This window comes from Nerophis ophidion, linkage group LG08 (assembly GCF_033978795.1).
Source record: "Nerophis ophidion isolate RoL-2023_Sa linkage group LG08, RoL_Noph_v1.0, whole genome shotgun sequence".
NCBI classification, from domain to species: Eukaryota; Metazoa; Chordata; class Actinopteri; order Syngnathiformes; family Syngnathidae; genus Nerophis; species Nerophis ophidion.
The window spans coordinates 59,723,399-59,742,519 of NC_084618.1; the positions used below are offsets into that span (position 1 = coordinate 59,723,399).

Genomic DNA, 19,121 nt, shown 5'->3' on the forward strand with positions numbered 1-19,121 from the left:
ATGCCCCTAAAGCTGACCAACACGCCGGATGCAGGAGGCGTGTCTTAATGAAATTAAACAATGGATGTCCGCTAACTTTTTGCAACTCAACGCCAAAAAAACGGAAATGCTGATTATCGGTCCTGCTAGACACCGACCTTTATTTAATAATACAACTCTAACATTTGACAACCAAACAATTAAACAAGGCGACTCGGTAAAGAATCTCCAAGGTTTCTCATAGTCATCATTGTCACTGTCACCGACGTCCCACTGGGGTGAGTTTTCCTTGCCCTTATGTGGGATCTACTGAGGATGTCGTTGTAGTTTGTGTTGTGGTTTGTGCAGCCCTTTGAGACACTAGTGATTTAGGGCTATATAAATAAAAATTTATTTATTGATTGATTGATTGATTCTTTCACAAATGTTTGTAGAAACAGTCTCCATGCCTAAGTGCTTGATTTTATACACCTGTGGCCGGGCCAAGTGATTAAGACACCTGATACTGATCATTTGGATGGGTGGCCAGATACTTTTGGCAATATGGTGCAAGTTGTTGGTAAACACAGGACATGGATGTGCTTTGAATGAGTCAAAACAGGGAGGGAGGAAGTCTCCTTACATTGACTTCCCGGTGGTCAGGTGAAGTTTGAGTATTTGAAAGTTTTTGGAGTGTCCTACCGACAGATCCCGACAGATCCCTGTTTACAAAACACATGACCTTTTGACATTTTTGTTTGTCCTTCTTCCTCCTGACCATCACTCCCTTGCTTTCTCTGTAAGACAGTTGTTTACAAAATCTGAGTGGGAGGCGCAAGGAGACTTCAGACGGTGGCACAGCAGTTTTAGAAAATTTGAAAAATTATATTTTTAAAACATGCTAAACTAAATTCTGTTATACAAACCCCGTTTCCGTATGAGTTGGGAAATTGTGTTGGATGTAAATATAAACGGAATACAATGATTTGCAAATAATTTTTAACCCATATTCAGTTGAATGTACTACAAAGACAACATATTTGATGTTCAAACTGATAAACATTTTTTTTTGTTGCAAATAATCATAAACTTTAGAATTTGAGGCCAGCAACACGTGACAAATAAGTTGGGAAATGTGGCAATAAATACTGATAAAGTTGAGGAATGCTAATCAAACACTTATATGGAACGTCCCACAGGTGTGCAGGCTAATTGGGATCAGTTGGGTGTCATGATTGGGTATAAAATCAGCTTTCATGAAATGCTAAGGAATTCACATACAAGGATGGGGTGAGGGTCACCACTTTGTAAGCAAATTGTCAAACAGTTTTAGAACAACATTTCTCAACGAGCTATTGCAAGGAATTTAGGGATTTTACCATCTACGATCCGTAAAATCATCCATAGGTTCAGAGAATCTGGAGAAATCACTGCACGTAAGCGATGATATTACGGACTTTTGATCCCTCAGGCGGTACTGCATCGAAAACCGACATCAGTGTGTAAAGGATATCACCACATGGGCTCAGGAACACTTCATAAAACCACTATCAGTAACTACAGTTGGTCGCTACATCTGTAAGTGCAAGTTAAAACTCTACTATGCAAAGTCAAACCCATTTATCAACAATAACCTGAAACGCCGCCGGCCTGGCTGTGCCCCAGCTCACCTAAGATGGACTGATGCAAAGTAAAAATGTGTTCTGTGGTCTGACGAGTCCACATTTTAAATTATATTTGGAAACAGAGGATGTGGTGTCCTCCAAAAAAAAGAGGAAAATAACCATTTGATTGTTATAGGCGCAAAGTTCAAAAGCCAGCATCTGTGACGGTATGGGGTGTATTAGTGCCCAAGGCATGGGTAACTTACACATCTGTGAAGGCACCATTGATGCTGAAAGGTCTATACATGTTTTGGAACAACATATGTTGTCATCCAAGCAACGTTACCATGGACGCCCCTGCTTATTTCAGCAAGACAAGTGTTACAACAGCGTGGCTTCGTAAAAAAAGAGTGCAGGTACTTTCCTGGCCTGCCTGCAGTCCAGACCTGTCTCCCATCGAAAATGTGTGGCACATTATGAAGCGTAAAATACGACAGCGGAGACCCTGGACTGTTGAACGACTGAAGCTCTACATAAAACAAGAATGTGAAAGAATTCTACTTTCAAAGCTTCAACAATTAGTTTCCTCAGTTCCTAAACATTTATTGAGTGTTGTTAAAAGAAAAGGTGATGTAACACAGTGGTGAACATGTCCTTTTCCAACTACTTTGGCACGTGTTGCAGCCATGAAATTGTAAGTTAATTATTATTTGCAAAAAAAATAAAGTTTATGAGTTTGAACATCAAATATGTTGTCTTTGTAGTGCATTCAACAGAATATGGGTTGAAAAGGATTTGCAACAGGTGTTTTCAATGCTTATTTATGGTGCTGTTGATAAGCGATTAAAAAATGAGCAATCAACTAATGATTTGTAATAAAATATTATTAATCTCTTTTACTTTTCAGCTAAATTGCTGAGAAAAGCCACTCAACTTGAAATAGTTTCATTAATATTTATAATATTATTTAAAAGATAAATATTATAAATAGTTTTTTTTAAGTCAGTTATAATTTGAACATGTGCAGTCTGACGTCCTGCCAGACCCCGATGCAACTAGTGTATCCCTCGGAATATCTCGCATTAACTTGTTTGTTCTCGTTGACACACGCTTCCGAAATGGCCACGCCCATGTAGTTTATACCGATGAACGTTAATTATGCGATGCCTTAAACAGTTGTAAGCATAAGAAAAAAAGTAATGTCATGGTGTTTTAATCAATTTATTCAATGAAACAATTATGTTACAAATGTCACGGTTATCATTATTATGGCCGTATTTTTAAACGTGTTCAAAAAGTTCTTATACTGAAATCTTTTAACTAAGTTTTATATAAAACAACTAATAAAACATTCAAAATTATATACTTCATAGAAGAACATTATTGTAGATAAGTGTTACATGTACCTCAAGTAGAAATTAAATGTGCGTATGAAAGCAACATAAGCATTATCAGAGTAACATGGCATAAACCAAATAACATAAATAGATAAAACTAAATGTAAAAATGTGCAAGATGGGACATGGTGGCCATAAGATGTAACTGCATTATTTGTCCTAGTAGACAACAATAGTGTTGATGAGAGGTCTAGTATTACACATATCAGAGAACACCTCTCAACTATTTGAAAGTTTGTCAATTAAAAATGACAGCACTGCAGTGAGGTCTTTTGCCATTTTTGACGATGGAGCAAACAGTTGCTTCCGGAAGGCATCAGGTATTGTAAATGAAGTTGGTAGATGATGATATGCTGTAACTTTGGCATCGAACTTGCCCGCTGCACGCCCACCCTGTAAATAAGGGAAAAGCAAATGTATTATTTTTTTTATTAGATGCCAACTATTACTATGATCATCTGACTGACACACACACAGTGACAAGTAAACCCTAATGAAGTGTTTTTGCTTGGATTTGTTTTTAACACAAAGTTTTAAAAGTAACGTAAAGTAGCAGCAGTCATTAACAGCACAAAATACACAAGCAGAAGTCCATTTTGCTCTGCTGCAGTATATGTTGTGTACACACACTACTCGCTCTCACCCAATAACAAGTAACTTTATGTAACACTTAAGTTTAACTTTAACAACGGGTGAGGAACAAACAAGGATATGTTCATTTTTAACACTTTCCATCATGCATTCAGCTACAAGTTAACGTCCGTGTGTGAGCAATGTCACTTAAAATGCATTAATAAATTACATATTTTTTGATGATTAAAAAATTCAACGGAATTGCTAACCATCTGGAATTGTACCGCAGTTTATCATTATATTGTTTACCGCTACGTCCCTAATCCATCAACAAGTAAAAAGTCAAGGGCGGTCACGGCATGTTCTTACCGTAGATGCTGGTAATTTTTTTAGGGCATTACGTTCAGTGGACGGCTCAGACTCCCAAAATGCAACACGGAACGACACAGGAGGTCCTTCATACCGACAGCCATCAGACTGTATAATGCATATGTTCCTTTTGACTGTACTTAAATGTAGAATATATGTAGAATATATTTATATTTTTCATATATTATATATTATGTATTATTATGTAGCATCATTTGTAAAGTCACTCGCTAGAGAATGAAGAGAATTTCATAACCTTAGTAACATACCACATAGTGAAGGACAAATACTATTTGATTTCCTATTATGTAGATCATTTCTATTTGACACTTAAAATGTCTCTGACAATCTTGCAATTTATGTTTTGGAAATGACTTGAATGTTTGTGCCATTGCTTAATAACTTTAATAAATACACTTTTGGTCAATTGACTTAGTTGTGATTTCCCTCTCTGCATGAACGCTTAAAAGTAGCATATATTAATGCAGTATGAAGAAGAATGTTTTAATGTATACACATAGAATCATCATACTGCTGTGATTATATGCATCAAGTGTTCATTCAAGGCCAAGGCAAAATATCGTAATATGTATCGAATATCGCGATATGGCCTAAAAATATCGCAATGTTAAAAAAAGGCAATATTGCCCAGCCCTACTCATAATCCTCGCAAAGAAGCAGGGTGGGGGCTTTTTTTGTCGTTCTCGCCAGATCCATGTCATAAATGGCAGTCAAAGTGTCCCAACTCGTCTGATTATATTCTCAGTCATCTACTCTCCAGGTGAGAGGTATCAATCAATCATTCAATCAATCAATCAATGTTTACTTATATAGCCCTAAATCACAAATGTCTCAAAGGACTGTACAAACCACTACGACTACGACATCCTCGGAAAAACCCACACATGGTTATGATTTATGATCTACAATAAACTTAAAGGGAACATGGGAGCAAGGAAGCAGCAGATCACTCGGTGATCTAAACATAGGGCCATACAGAGTTCATTACATCGCCACTTTAAATAGTTTGTCTGCGTTAGCGCTTATAATAACAATAACACTAATACTTGGTTAATATTTAAGTCACAAAATATCAATTGATTGTTTGTGCATTTTGAATGGTTATTTATTGGATTTTATTGGGAGCTATAGTGGAGCTCCCATTGGCCTTGCAGCAAGCTGATTTTTTTATGTTTATTTAATATTTAGAAAGTATTAAAAAAATTAATCAGTTGTCATACATTTAATAATGATTGTAAACGATAGGCAAAATTGCCAAAAAGTGCAGTTGCCCTCTAAATGTAATTGAGGGCCCCCTAGTTCAGAGAATCAAAAAGGGGCATTTTATAGGTGTGTTTGTCATTTCCTTTTTTATCCCTTCACGAGTGGACTTTGAACATATCATCTGCAAATAGCAGGGATCTGTTGTACTGACTGTAAAACACCACTTTGAGACACAATGTAGTAAATGGTGGCTTATCTAAGTCCTCTTACTGGTGATGTAAAGAATGCTCAGCCACTCTCACCTGACCTGGGCGTGCTAGCCACACTAAATACACGCTTCAAGCAGTTGTTCACCTCACTTCTTTAGCAGAAGAAGACAGATTTCAACCTGTCCTCTAGACTGTTTGGAATGCAGAAGTTTGGGGCCCAGTTATTTGCTATGGGTTTTTTTATCAGCCTGTTTATGAGTAAGTGATGAGCTGGGAAGGAGATGGAGGTGGACACACATTGTTGTAAACCCTGGCCTGGATATGAGTTGTGTTGGCATGGCTGAGTCAGTGGTTATGTGTAACAACAGAGAGTTGTTGCAGCAAAGGACTCAGGATAAGCTGGAAGTATTAGAACATGTGTTGCTTTTATTTTATTTATGGTCATATTGGGTTTATTGAAAAGTAGATTATTAGTTTTTTATGATTGTGGTTTTAGACGTTATGCTACTTTCAAGGTGTTACCTTGATGGGATGAGTCTACAGCAGGGGTCGGTAATCTTTACCACTCAAAGAGCCATTTCGACCCGTTTCATAAAATGAGGAAGACAATGGGAGCTGCAACTATTCTCACCATTATCTGCTGGTGGTCACCCAGATGACAAGAATAAGGGCATGCTATGAAGCCATTGCCTTAAACACCTTCTACAACATGTACAAACTGCTTGCCAGTCCAACAACATGTTGTGAGAGGCTTCTGCAGATGCACGCACACGACTGGAAGGCATACTGGGTGACACAGAGTACACTGACGGTTGTGATATAAACAACTATAACACTCCTACTAATATGCGCCACATTGTGAACCCACACAAAAAAGAATGACAAACACATTTCGGGAGAAAATCCTCACAGTAACACAACATAAACGCAACACAACAAATACCCAGAATCCTTTGCATCCATGACAATTCCTGACTATGTTATACACCCCGCGAGCACCAAACCCTGTCCAGCTCAACCACGCAGGGAGGGTGGGGGGTTCAAGAGGACGCAAATAGCATTCCGTGAATAGCGGGCGCGATGACGTTCAAGAGGACGTTAAGAGTAATATCATCACGGCACGCCCTTAATATTGTAGTCCGAGTGAAAATTGGAGAACGATGACTCCGGGGAATGTCCGGGAGAGGCATTGAATTCCGGAATCTCCCCGCAACAATCTGGGGTGTCGGCGATTGTGCAGCTGAGCCGCATCAGAGTTGCCAAAGAGCCACATGCGGCTCCGGAGCCGCGGGTTGCCGAGCCCTGGTCTACAGTGATTCATTTCACCAAATTCTTTATTGAGGGATTTGTAGCACTCTTATCTACCCAAAATCAAATTTCCCTTGGAAATTGCTTGCGGAAAAACAGTACATTTGCTGCAATTCCTTACAAAGTACTGACCAAAGTATAAGAAGATCAGGTCAGCTAATATGAGATGAGTGCGTACATGTAAAACATCCATCCATCCATCCATCCATCCATTTCCTACCGCTTATTTCCTTTGGGGTCGCTGGGGGGCGATGCTGCGTATTTCAGCTACAATCGGGCGGAAGGCGGGATACACCCTGGACAAGTCGCCACCTCATCACAGGGCCAACACAGATAGACAGACAACATTCACATTCAAACACTAGGACCAATTTAGTGTTGCCAATCAACCTATCCCCAGGTGCATGTCTTTGGAAGTGGGAGGAAGCCGCAGTACCCGGAGGGAACCCACGCAGTCACGGGGAAGACATGCAAACTCCACACAGAAAGATCCCGAGCCTGGGATTGAACCCAGGACTACTCAGGACTTTCGTATTGTGAGGCAAACGCACTAACCCCACTTCCACCGTGCTGCCCACATGTAAAACAACAGATGCCAAATAACTCCTTTACTATAATCATAGCTTTTCTCCCTGTCACTCACACACATACCCTTGACCTGGAGAGATGCATCTGCATCTTACGTAATGATGCTAATTTTAAGATAATGGCTATGATATGAGTTTATTTCGAACATGCATACAATTACAACATAATAAACACTATTTATCATTTATTGCATAGGTAATTTCCTTTATTTTGATTAAAGCCATCGATGTTGAAATACTAGCCTTTTATCCATTTAAGTTCTCAGCGAGTATTCTATGTTTGTGTATGAAATTGTCCAATCTGTTATTGAACAGTTTTTCAATGATTTTAGAAAATTGTAGTTCGTGAATTTGCCTGTTTGAAATTATATGTTACAGATATACAGTACATTCATTATCCTGAGATCTCATCAATAAACTTTTTTAACGTTTCTATATAAATTCCATTACAATCGATTGAAGTCTTGGATTTGCATTTTTTCACAAATTTAACTATTTCTTCTTTCGTCACTTTCGTGAGGAACATTGAGTTGGGATTCTATATACAGTGTCATTGAAGTCCTGTCCTCAAACTGTCTGGAATCCTTTCTTTCAATTTTGGCCCAATATTTACAAAGTAATTATTGAAGCTTTCAACTACTTACTTCATGTTTTTATTATTTTCGTTTTTGTCTAATAAGTATTGGGGGTAAACCCTCTTAGTGACATTTTTAGTAATGCTATTGCGGATGCCCCATGTTGCTCTCATATTGTTTTTGTTCCTGTCCAATAAGTCACTCTAATATTCTTTTCCACATCTTCGTAGTCTGCTTGTAAGCTTGTTTTTATTCTTTCGGTACACATTTTTTGTCTTTATAGATTTTTGTATTATACATAATGTATTCTTGTTATTGCAGGCATTTCAATCATTTTGTCATCCATGATTGATTGTTCTTTTTCTGCTTCCTACTGAGTTGTTTCCATGGACAATGTTTGACATGAAGCACTACAAACGTGTTTAAAAATGTACCATATTCTTTATCAACATAAATTTCGTTGTACACATTGTACCAATTGTGCTTCTCTAGCTAATTTTTGAAAGCAATCATACTCCGTGCATGGTGATCAATGAAGTAGAGTCATTGACGACTATTGAGGAGCTAAGAAATATGATGAATGAAATATAATTGTACGCATCTTTGACTCGGCACAATATGGTATATACTAGGAATGCGTCAATCGATCGGTCACTGATCAGTATCGACCGATTTTCGTGAAAAAGTAGGTGATTGCAATTGGCAAATAATGTATTTGTATGCCAATCACAAGCACCGGTTTCCTATAGCTGACAGTGTATTTATTTTTAGTCCTACGGCTTACAAACAGCTAACAAATAATTATGTATGTCTATACACAGTGTGCAGCCGCTCCCCTAAATTAACAACAATGACCTCCATTACAACAATAATCTGCATTTTTTAGAATATTTAAGTATTATGTAGTATAATCACTGGAGGACAGACTAAGTCTAGATCAGGGATTAGGTCTAGATTAGGGCTCTCAAACACGCGGCCCGCGGGCCTCATTCGGCCCCCGAACGGGTTGAAGTGTGAAAAAGAGCTGCATTTTTAAATGAAAAATGGCGTTTAAGTCTCTGCTTCAAACAGATCATCCTTTGGCATCCTCATTTACATGAGATGTCTCCATCAAAAAAGACAAAAGTGGACTCAGAGTGCACAGTTTTCCAAGAAAAATTATCATCCTCCTATTTATTCACAGAAGTGAACGGGAAACCACATATCGTTGTGAATAAGTTTTATCTGTAATGAGCATCAATAAAACAAAGCCATGCTTAAGGCTCACACACAAGCACTTGAATAGCTTTCTGAAATTGTCTACCACTCAAGATGTGACACCTGCTATCAGGGGGGTCGAACAAGTTTTCATTGAGGACCAAATCGCTGTTATGGTTGCCCTCAGAGGGCTGCTTGTAACCGAGAATAATTTATGAATATGAATATAGAAGGATTCTCCTGATCATATGATTATACAATTGCCCTTGCATTTTATTTTTTATTTTTTTAAATTGACTGTAAAAAAAAAAAAGTATTTAGATTTTGCAATAAAATAACAGTCAGCTCAGTCACCACAATTTGACCGTAAAATTTACGGTGGTTTTTTTTGTTTGTTTTTTTACAGCATATTACTGTCAGTGGAAAAACGTTACTATAGTTTTTTTTTTACTGAGTTGCCCGTTTTTTTTTACCTTGAAATCTATTGTCATTTTTGTACAATTCAGGTAGCTATTTATTATTATTGTTTTTGTTTTCACTTACATGTTTGAAATGTATGTTTTATATTTGTTGCTTTATTGGACAATATTGAATAGGTTCTAAATCAGTTTCTATGGTTTATTAATTTAGCACAGGATTAATATGTGGAAATGACAAATGAGGTATTTGATACCTACAAGTTTTTATTTATTATTTATTGTCATGTCTTGTGATCATGTTTTGTTTAATTATGTTCTGTTTTGCTTAGGACTCCATTGTTTCCTGTTTTTGCACTTCCTTGTTTGCTTTGTTTCCATGTCAACCCATTAGTTTTCATCTGTCCCCATGTCACGCACCTGTTTTCAATCACCACATCACTATTTAAGCCTGTCATTTTCTGGTGGTCTGCCTGGCGACATCACATTCATGCTCTGCACTCTTGTCACTCCGTCCAAGTCAAAGTTCATGCTGCTCTTTTCCTTGCCACGCAAGTTTTTTTGTTATTTATGCCGTAGTGCACGTTTTTGTTTTATGTTTAGTTTTGCCTTAGTGCAAGTTTTGTTTTCACAGCCAAGTTTTTGTACCTCCTTGTGAGCGCCTTTTGCTTGTTTCTGTTTTGAGTTAAGATTAAATAATGTTTGTGCCTTCGACCGTTGTCCAATCCAGTCGCTTTGCACCTCGGGAAAACAAACCACACCACCGTCCACGCCTTGACATTTATTTAGTATTTTGTTCAATCCCAGATAGGCTGTGACTTACAATTTAATAGACTTATCTCAATGTATCTACCAAAAAACTGAGTTAATTGTGTTCTTCACAGTGTTATTGTAACTGCAACATTTTTTTCCTTAGAATTTTCAACTAACTTGAAGTGTTTGGTCAAGAAAATTAGCACTGTCAGCACTGCTCTTCCATTGTCAGCTCTTAGAGGCTACCTTGGCTCCTGTTGCTTGTCATCGCCAAGGCCAGATGAATGATTCCAAAATGAAGATGTATGTATGATGGCTGAATTACAAGATAAACGTACTGCTTTTCAGAAAATGATTCACACAGGTTGGTTTTTGTGTGTTTCTGGCAGAACTAAAACCTTTGGTTGATGATTTATTAATTTTGAAAAGTACAATTATGTGTTCAGTGCATGTCGTGCTAAGACACCGTTATGTCGGGCTTCTTTTTGATGTCTTGCTGATAAGATTGTGGGTGTCTGTTGGGGGCAGTTTTATTTCACAATGTGTAACTTGCTACACGGTCTAAACTAGAACAGAGTAGAACAGGTGGAGTAGAACATGAATAAACTGGTCAGCCGCTGTAAACAGGTTTGTCCACACCTTCCGCCTTCAAGTGACGATAATAAATCCTGGTGCTGACAGTCAATAGTGTCCCGGCACACACACAGCACCAAGGAATAATCCCTCTACTTCAAAGTTCACTGTGTTGAAAGGTGCAGACATAGGGCGTGTGTATGCTGCGTGGGGGCAACAAAAAGATTAGGTCAACCACCAGCCTTGTATGAATAGGTGTGTTGTTGTCCAGACTTGTCAAAGGTCTTGTTGATTTTCTTCTCTAGAGACTTTGCAATATAACAGCATGTTTTTATTGTGTTGTTTACTTTAGTGGTTTGTTCCAAAGGTCATTCCTATAGTACTTTTTTAATTGTTACAGAATAATGTGCGAGTATGGAGTAAAAAAAAAAGTGTTTACTTCAGATGCAGTCAGTAGTCATGGGTTGAACTTTTTTAGTTATACTAATAGTGTACCTCAAGGTTTCGTTATAGGTCCTCTCTTTTTCGTAATTTAGACGAGTTCAGTTCAAAAAACTTGTGAGGGATTCATATTTTTGCAGCAGATTCTTAAAAAAACTGTTGTCATTGAAATTATCTTTGATTGGGTTTTAAGGTCCTTAAAACTCTGAGCGCTTCTATAATTGACAAAATAACCACTTGTGTTATGTTATGTTGTTGAGATGAAGCACATGAGTATAATCTGTACCACCTTTTCTGGGCTATATAGAAACACAATCTAGTAAACAGAAACTACTTTTAGCACATTGAAGGTGCACGCTAGGAGTTGTTCCATGTTGTGAGGGTGCATCTGCAATGATCCAAGGGCAAAAATATGCATTATGCAAGGATTCACAAAGGAGATATATTTTAACAATATCCTTCCTACATGAAAAATCCAACACCATTTAAAGAAAAAAAGGCCAGCAGAGACCAAAACAAATAAACGTGTTTTAATCAGCCCCTTAAATCATCCAGAGGCGATACAATTATAAAATATCATTGCTGAATAGACAGTGTGTATAATATTGAGATACTTTGGGTATCACACGATTCGATTCAATTCCGATTCTTGGTGTTATGATTTGATTCAGAATCAATTCTCGATGCAACATGATTTTCGTAATATATCATTTGGTATATACATTTTAATAAAACCTTTTCAAAATAGGTTAAAGGTTACAATAACTCCCCTTGACTGCTGATGTACAACTTTTACGCACACTGGTGCATAAAAACAAGCAACTCCAACCAAATCCCAGTTTTAAAATACTTAGGTTAGAAATTTGCAAAGCAATTGAGAAGACATACAAATACTGTACTTATTTATAGCAAGTACAGTAGTAAGAAATAGGAAAGCCAAAAAATAATAAAAACCACAGTATCAATAATAATGATAACATAATTATTAGTTGTTTAATGTTCTAAATCCAAAAATGGTTTCTTTAAAACAAAAACTGTTTTGCAATTCTTTTTTAAATCGATTCTTGAAAATGATGAATCAATTTACAATCAGAATAAATAAAAATCGTGATTTGGATTTGAATAAATTGTTCTTAGTAACGCTAGTATAATATTTATTTTAATTTCTTACAGTCCAGGTATGTTGAAGCCCACACAGACAGAATATTCTCTCTCTTTCATTTGTTTGTCTTTGCAATGTGATCACCTCCTTTTTCACAGCCATTTGTGTGTAACTGTGCCAGTCTGCACGGACATTGCGTGCTAAATATTGAAACAATCAGGCTGTAGGTCGAGCACATACTGTATCTACATATGTGCAATTTAAAATAGTACTAACAATTTCAACCTTAAACATTATTATAACATATTGCAATTTTTTCTTTGTCTTTTTTTTATTTTTAAATGTGTATTTTTATATTTATCCGTTAAATCAACAATACAATATGTTATTTTCATTATATTTTTTTTTGCTAAGAGAGAATCGAAGGATTACATTGCCTTTTAATGAGGTGTGTGGCGTCTATTTGGATTCAAAATTACTTGATCAAATATGATTTCTTGTTGAACCTTTTTTGTGTGTGTTCACTTTCAGCTTGCTATTTTTTGCTGCCGTTGTTATCTTTGTACTATCACGCACTGTGACAAAGTTGAGATATAATCTTGTCATCGTGGTGTGTGTGTGTGTGTGTGTGTGTGTGTGTGTGTGTGTGTGTGTGTGTGTGTGTGTGTGTGTGTGTGTGTTTGCAGGCTACTAGCTGGAGCACCCAAGGAGAGAGCCTTGTCGCTGAGTAACGTAAATGAAACAGGTGCTGTCTACTCCTGTCCCATTACCACGGAAGCCTCTGACTGCTCGAGAATGGACTTGGTCAGCTCAAGTGAGTGATGAAACTTCTTGGATGGATGAAAAGGATCACATCTCCATCCATGCCAGCAGCAGCCTCTTATGAGGGGTCGTTAGGGACATTATTCAGAATTACCTCTTACATAAACTACTGTAATGCTCTCACTAAAACAACTAAAATGTTTTTCTCTCACACACACGACTGAAACACTCTCATACACACTACTGAAACACTCTTATACACATTACTGTAATTCTCCCACATAAACAACTGAAATATTTTTCTCACACACACAATACTGAAACACTCTTAGTTGTTTATGTGAGAGCGTTTCAGTAGTGTGTATGCGAGTGTTTTAGTAGTTTGCGAGAGTGAAAAACATTTCAGTTGTTTGTGTGAGAGCATTTCGGTAGTGTATTTAAGAGGTAATTCTGAATTAAGTTTCAAACGGCCCCTCACAGCTTCGTATGTCTAAACAAGTAATTTTGAATGTGTTTGATAACATCCCTTTCAGTTCAATAAATGAAGTAAATTTTTCTGATAAATTTAATAATTTTTTTTACAGCAAATCCATCCGAGATGGTGGAGGGCATGTGGCTGGGCGTGACCGTGGCCAGCCAGAAAGTGCAGTCAAACGGTCGTGTGATGGTAAGATGGCCTCCATTTGAAGGGCTCGAGCGGCAATGCAAAGCACTGCAAAACTCCCATTGAAATCGCTCTGTTTTTTTATCATTATTATAATCACATACATTTTGACGCATTTTTGAGGCCTTTAACAAGCACGGAAATTCACCAAATTTTGCAGGGATGTCAGGACCGGCAAAAATACAAACCCCGTTTCCATATGAGTTGGGAAATTGTGTTAGATGTAAATATAAACGGAATACAGTGATTTGCTAATCCTTTTTAACCCATATTCAATTGAATGCACTACAAAAACAAGATATTTGATGTTCAAACTCATAATTTTTTATTTTTTTTGCAAATAATAACTTAGAATTTCATGGCTGCACCATGTGCCAAAGTAGTTGGGAAAGGGCATGTTCACCACTGTGTTACATCACATTTTCTTTTAACAACACTCGATAAACGTTTTGGAACTGAGAAAACTAACGGTTGAAGCTTTGAAAGTGGAATTCTTTCCCATTCTTGTTTTAATGTAAAGCTTCCGTCGTTCAACAGTCCGGGGTCTCTGCTGTCGTATTTTACGCTTAATAATGCGCCACACGTTTTCGTTGGGGGACAGGTCTGGACTGCAGGCGGGCCAGGAAAGTACCCGCACTCTTTTACTACGAAGCCTCGCTGTTGTAGCACGTGCTGAATGTGGCTTGGCATTGTCTTGCTGAAATAAGCAGGGGCGTCCATGAAAAAGATGGCGCTTAGATGGCAGCATATATTGTTCCAAAACCTGTATGTACCTTTCAGCATTAATGGTGCCTTCACAGATGTGTAAGATACCCATGCCTTGGACACTAATGCACCCCCATATCATCACAGATGCTGGCTTTTGAACTTTGCGTCGATAACAGTCTGGATGGTTTGCTTCCCCTTTAGTCCGGATGACACGATGTCAAATATTTCCAAAAACTATTTGAAATGTGGACTCGTCAGACCACAGAACACTTTTCCACTTTGCATCAGTTTATCTTAGATGATCTCGGGCCCAGAGAGGCCGGCGGCGTTTCTGGATGTTGTTGATAAATGGCTTTCGCTTTGCATAGTAGAGCATTAACTTGCACTTATAGATGTAGCGACCAACTGTATTTAGTGACGGTGGTTTTCTGCAGTGTTCCTGAGCCCATGTGGTGATATCCTTTAGAGATTGATGTCGGTTTTTGATACAGTGCCGTCTGAAGGATCGAAGGTCAGGGTCATTCAATGTTGGTTTCTGGCCATGCCGCTTACATGGAGTGATTTCTCCAGATTCTCTGAACCTTTAGATGATATTACGGATCGTAGATGTTAAAATCCCTACATTTCTTGCAATTGCACTTTGAGAAACGTTGTTTTCAAACTGTTAGACTATTTGCTCACGCGGTTGTGGACAAAGGGGTGTACCTCGCCCCATCCTTTCTTGTGAAAGACTAAGCATTTTTGGTGAATCTGTTTTTATACCTAATCATGGCACCCACCTGTTCTCAATTAGCCTGCACACCTGTGGGATGTTCCAAATAAGTGTTTGATGAGCATTCCTCAACGTTATCAGTATTTATTGCCACCTTTCCCAACTTCCTTGTAACTGTGGCTGGCATCAGATTCTAAAGTTAATGATTATTTGAAAAAAAAAAATGTTTATCAGCTTGAACATCAAATATATCTTTGTAGCATATTCAACTGAATATGGGTTGAAGGTGATTTGCAAATCATTGTATTCCGTTCATATTTACATCTTACACAATTTCCCAACTCATATGGAAACGGGGTTTGTATATACAGGGTTATTCAAAGAGAATACGGCAAAATTATCACTCGATAATTAAAAAATTAAAAACAATACGAAACTTAGCTTGAACACGTGTTGTACATAACATTTAGTATTGATTTCATGTTTTACGAGTGCTCAATATTGCCACCACCGGCAGCACGGACAACAACAAGACAATATGAGAATTCCTCCCAAATGCGCCCCAGGATGTCGTAATCCACCGTGTTGATTGTTGCTGTTATTCGATCTTTCATCTCATCGATATTTGCTGGCAATAAAGTTTGTCTGTAACATACCCCCAAAGAAAAAAAGTCACACACTTAGGGTCGGGGATCTGGCAGGCCAAGCACAGAGAGCGTGGTCTTTAGCACTTCTACGTCGCACCAATCCACCGCTGAAGCATGCTTTCATTCAGATAAGTTCGAACCTTGAGATTCCAATGGAGCGGTGCTCCATCTTGTTGAAAAAAAACATCTCTTTAAACTGCTTAACCCACTGCCAAATGCTATCACGATGGGATGCATCAATGCCAAATTCTATTCTAAAAGCACGCTCTACCGTGACAATGGCATTTTTTTCTCAAAACACCTTCTGTTTAGGAGTCGCCATTTTGAGAGTAAACAAACACGTGGTCTTCCTACAATTGAACGACGCAGAAAGGATTACATGATTACATATACGTGTGTAATTGTACGGTGAAACGGTGAAATTGTAACACAATAATAAAACCTGTATAACTCCTGTATCGAATGACCATTGATTCAGTCTATTACAATGCTTTAATGCTTTAGAACTGAATAAATGTGTAATGATTTTGGCGTTTTCTTTTTATATATATATATATATATATACAGTGTGTGTGTGTGTGTGTGTGTGTGTGTTTTGAGGGTCCCAAACACTTAATTTAAGATGCATCCCTCTGAAAATGAGAATAAAGTAGCCCCTGGCACCAGTTTCATGGATTGTCACGAAATTATGGAGAGATGTCTATCATGATAGAACAAGCAAAATGGTCTCAAGTCCCCATAATTTGAAAACCAACAGTAAGTCAGCATTTTTGTCAGCTTTTTTTTTATGTAAAAGTAGCATTAAAGATTTTTAACTAATTTGGCTGGAGTCATACCAGCAAGTGGTACTTGACGCATACTGACTGTTAACATGTCATCGTATTGGTATGATATCATTAGCATCTTAGCATTTTTAGCTATTTTACCGACATACACTTCAGACTCACATAGACGGTATATCGGTAATTGACACACGCTTAATATTAGTATATCATTAACACGTTGTGTCCACCAGCTCGTGTGAAACCCAAGTTGTATGATGTTGCGAGGGTCCATTCAACATTACTCACTGATTACATTTTTATTGTTTTCCGTTAAATCCAAAGTTACACTGAACATCCTCACATTTCCAAGAAATATGACATATGCAGAGCTCTCAAAAGTTCTTTCTGATATTGCTGCTTGTAGTCTGTGTACTCTGTTTATCATCATAATGGCAGGCGTTGCGTCAGTGCCACTAGTAATTAAGAGCAGTGCTTGTAGAAAACACGAAATAAATATGTTGAGCATATTAAACTGCAGGGTGAGTGACGAACGAACATCTTTAAAGCAACGATGGCATCTTAGTGTTGGCTCCTTTTTAAAAAAAAAAAAATGTCCTCTGTGGTTTATAGGCATGTGGGCACCGCTACGTCAAGATCATCCAAACCGGCACGGGGGAGGAGCGACGAATGATAGGAAAATGCTACGTGAGGAGTAACGATCTGACCTATGACTACCAAGACGACTGGCAGATTCACAGCTACGAGGTCTGCAACCCAAATTTTGGCATGGAGCTTGAGGGCATGTGCAGCATCGGCATCTCAGGCGGGATGACTGAGACCGATGTGTACGTGGGCGCCCCGGGCAGCTATGTATGGCAAGGTGGGCGGGCGCTGGATTAAAGAAAGATAATTCTCTTTTTTTTAATAAAAGAAACAAATTTCACCACACCAAGTGTGTGTGACATTCATTGGTACTTTAACTTAACTTAGCTAACAGTTCTTGTCTGGTTTGTGTTTGTTAAAGGAAATGTTCATGTTATTGGGAGACATCCTGATCCAGCCAATGCATGGGACTCCATTGACAAAGACTTTGGACAGCTGAAAAAGCGATCCAACAACTATATGGGTAAATATTTCTTCTTTGTTCCATATTTACTTACTTTTAATACATACCATTAATTTTCCAATTAACGCCTCCATTTAGTTAACTCCTATATTACTTTGGTACATGCGTCTCTAAAACACATTTTAAAAAATAGCTGCTAGCAACCTCTAGATCAGGGGTCTCAAACTCAATTTACTTGGGGGCCACTGGATGCAGAAACTGGGTGAGGCTGGGCCGCAAGAAAAGATTTCTTTAAAAAATCTAACGTGCACTTTATAATGATGTCACCTTCTTTGAATGGCTTTCCTGCCCGAGCTACATAATTGCCAACCCTCCCGATTTTTCCGGGACACTCCCGAATTTCGGTTCACTTCCCGACAATCTCCTGGGGCAACCATTCCCCCGAATTTGGCCCAAATTACACCCGGCCAACAATATCATCGCGTCCGCAGTTTAATCATTCAGACAGCGTGTCGGCAAAGCTACATGCTGTATGAAGGTCATGCTGACACACGTTGGTGACTGCAAGGTATACTTGGTCAACGGCCATACAGGTCACACTGAGGGTGGCCGTATAAACAACTTAAACACTGTTACAAATATGCGCCACACTGTAAACCCACAACACATAAGAATGACAAACACATTTCACGGGGGAAACATCCGCACTGTAACACAACATAAACACAACAGAACAAATACCCAGAACACCTTGCAGCCCTAACTCTTCTGGGACGCTACAATATACACCACCTCCACCGACGCACGTGGGGGCGAGAAGGGGGGGGGGGGTTATTGCAGCATCCCGGAAGTGTTAAGGCTGCATGGGATTCTGAGTATTTGTTGTGTTGTGTTTATGTTGTGTTACGGCGCAGATGTTCTCCCAAAATTTATTTTTCATTCTTTTTTGGTGTGGGTTCACAGTGTGGCCCATATTTGTAACAGTGTTAAAGTTGTCTATACGGCCACCCTCAGTGTGACCTGTGTGGCTGTTGATCAATTATGTCTTGCAGTCACTTACGAGTGTTTATGAGCACATACTGTACAACTCATGACTGGGCTGGCAAGCTGTTTGTATAGAGGGCGCTAAAGGCAATGTCTTTACAGCACCCTCTGAACATTGTTGGTTGGATGTAAATCGGCAGAAAATCGAGGAATGTTAGCCCTGGAATTCTGGAGTCACCTGGAAAAATCGTAAGGCTTGGCAAGTATGATGCCGTCAAGCGCCATTCATATAAAACTCCCGGGCCACACTAACATTACATTTTCCTATCAAGGCTGCAAAATAACGTCTCGCGGGCCGCAATTGGCTCGCGGGCCGCGTGTCGAGACCCCTGCTCTAGATTGTTTTGTCTATGATTTTTTATTAATCCAACAATACAGCAGAAGTTCCATTACTATACCTACGTATACGTACTTTTTTTTCACTTTCTCATGCACTACAAATCATAAATTATAAAACGTGAGCCAGTA

The 19,121-nt window shown here is 38.5% G+C and overlaps 1 protein-coding gene across 2 annotated transcripts in view; it reads left to right on the forward strand.

Annotated features, from left to right (window-relative positions):
• The window catches only part of itga3b (integrin, alpha 3b), a 90,243-nt gene that overhangs the window by 30,218 nt on the left and 40,904 nt on the right, over positions 1–19,121 (forward strand). For both annotated transcript variants that reach the window (XM_061909144.1, XM_061909145.1), the window contains exons 2-5: positions 12,973–13,100; positions 13,633–13,715; positions 17,174–17,423; positions 17,568–17,669. In XM_061909144.1, coding sequence (XP_061765128.1) covers positions 12,973–13,100; positions 13,633–13,715; positions 17,174–17,423; positions 17,568–17,669 — 563 coding nt within the window. The remainder of the gene's footprint in view (positions 1–12,972; positions 13,101–13,632; positions 13,716–17,173; positions 17,424–17,567; positions 17,670–19,121) is intronic.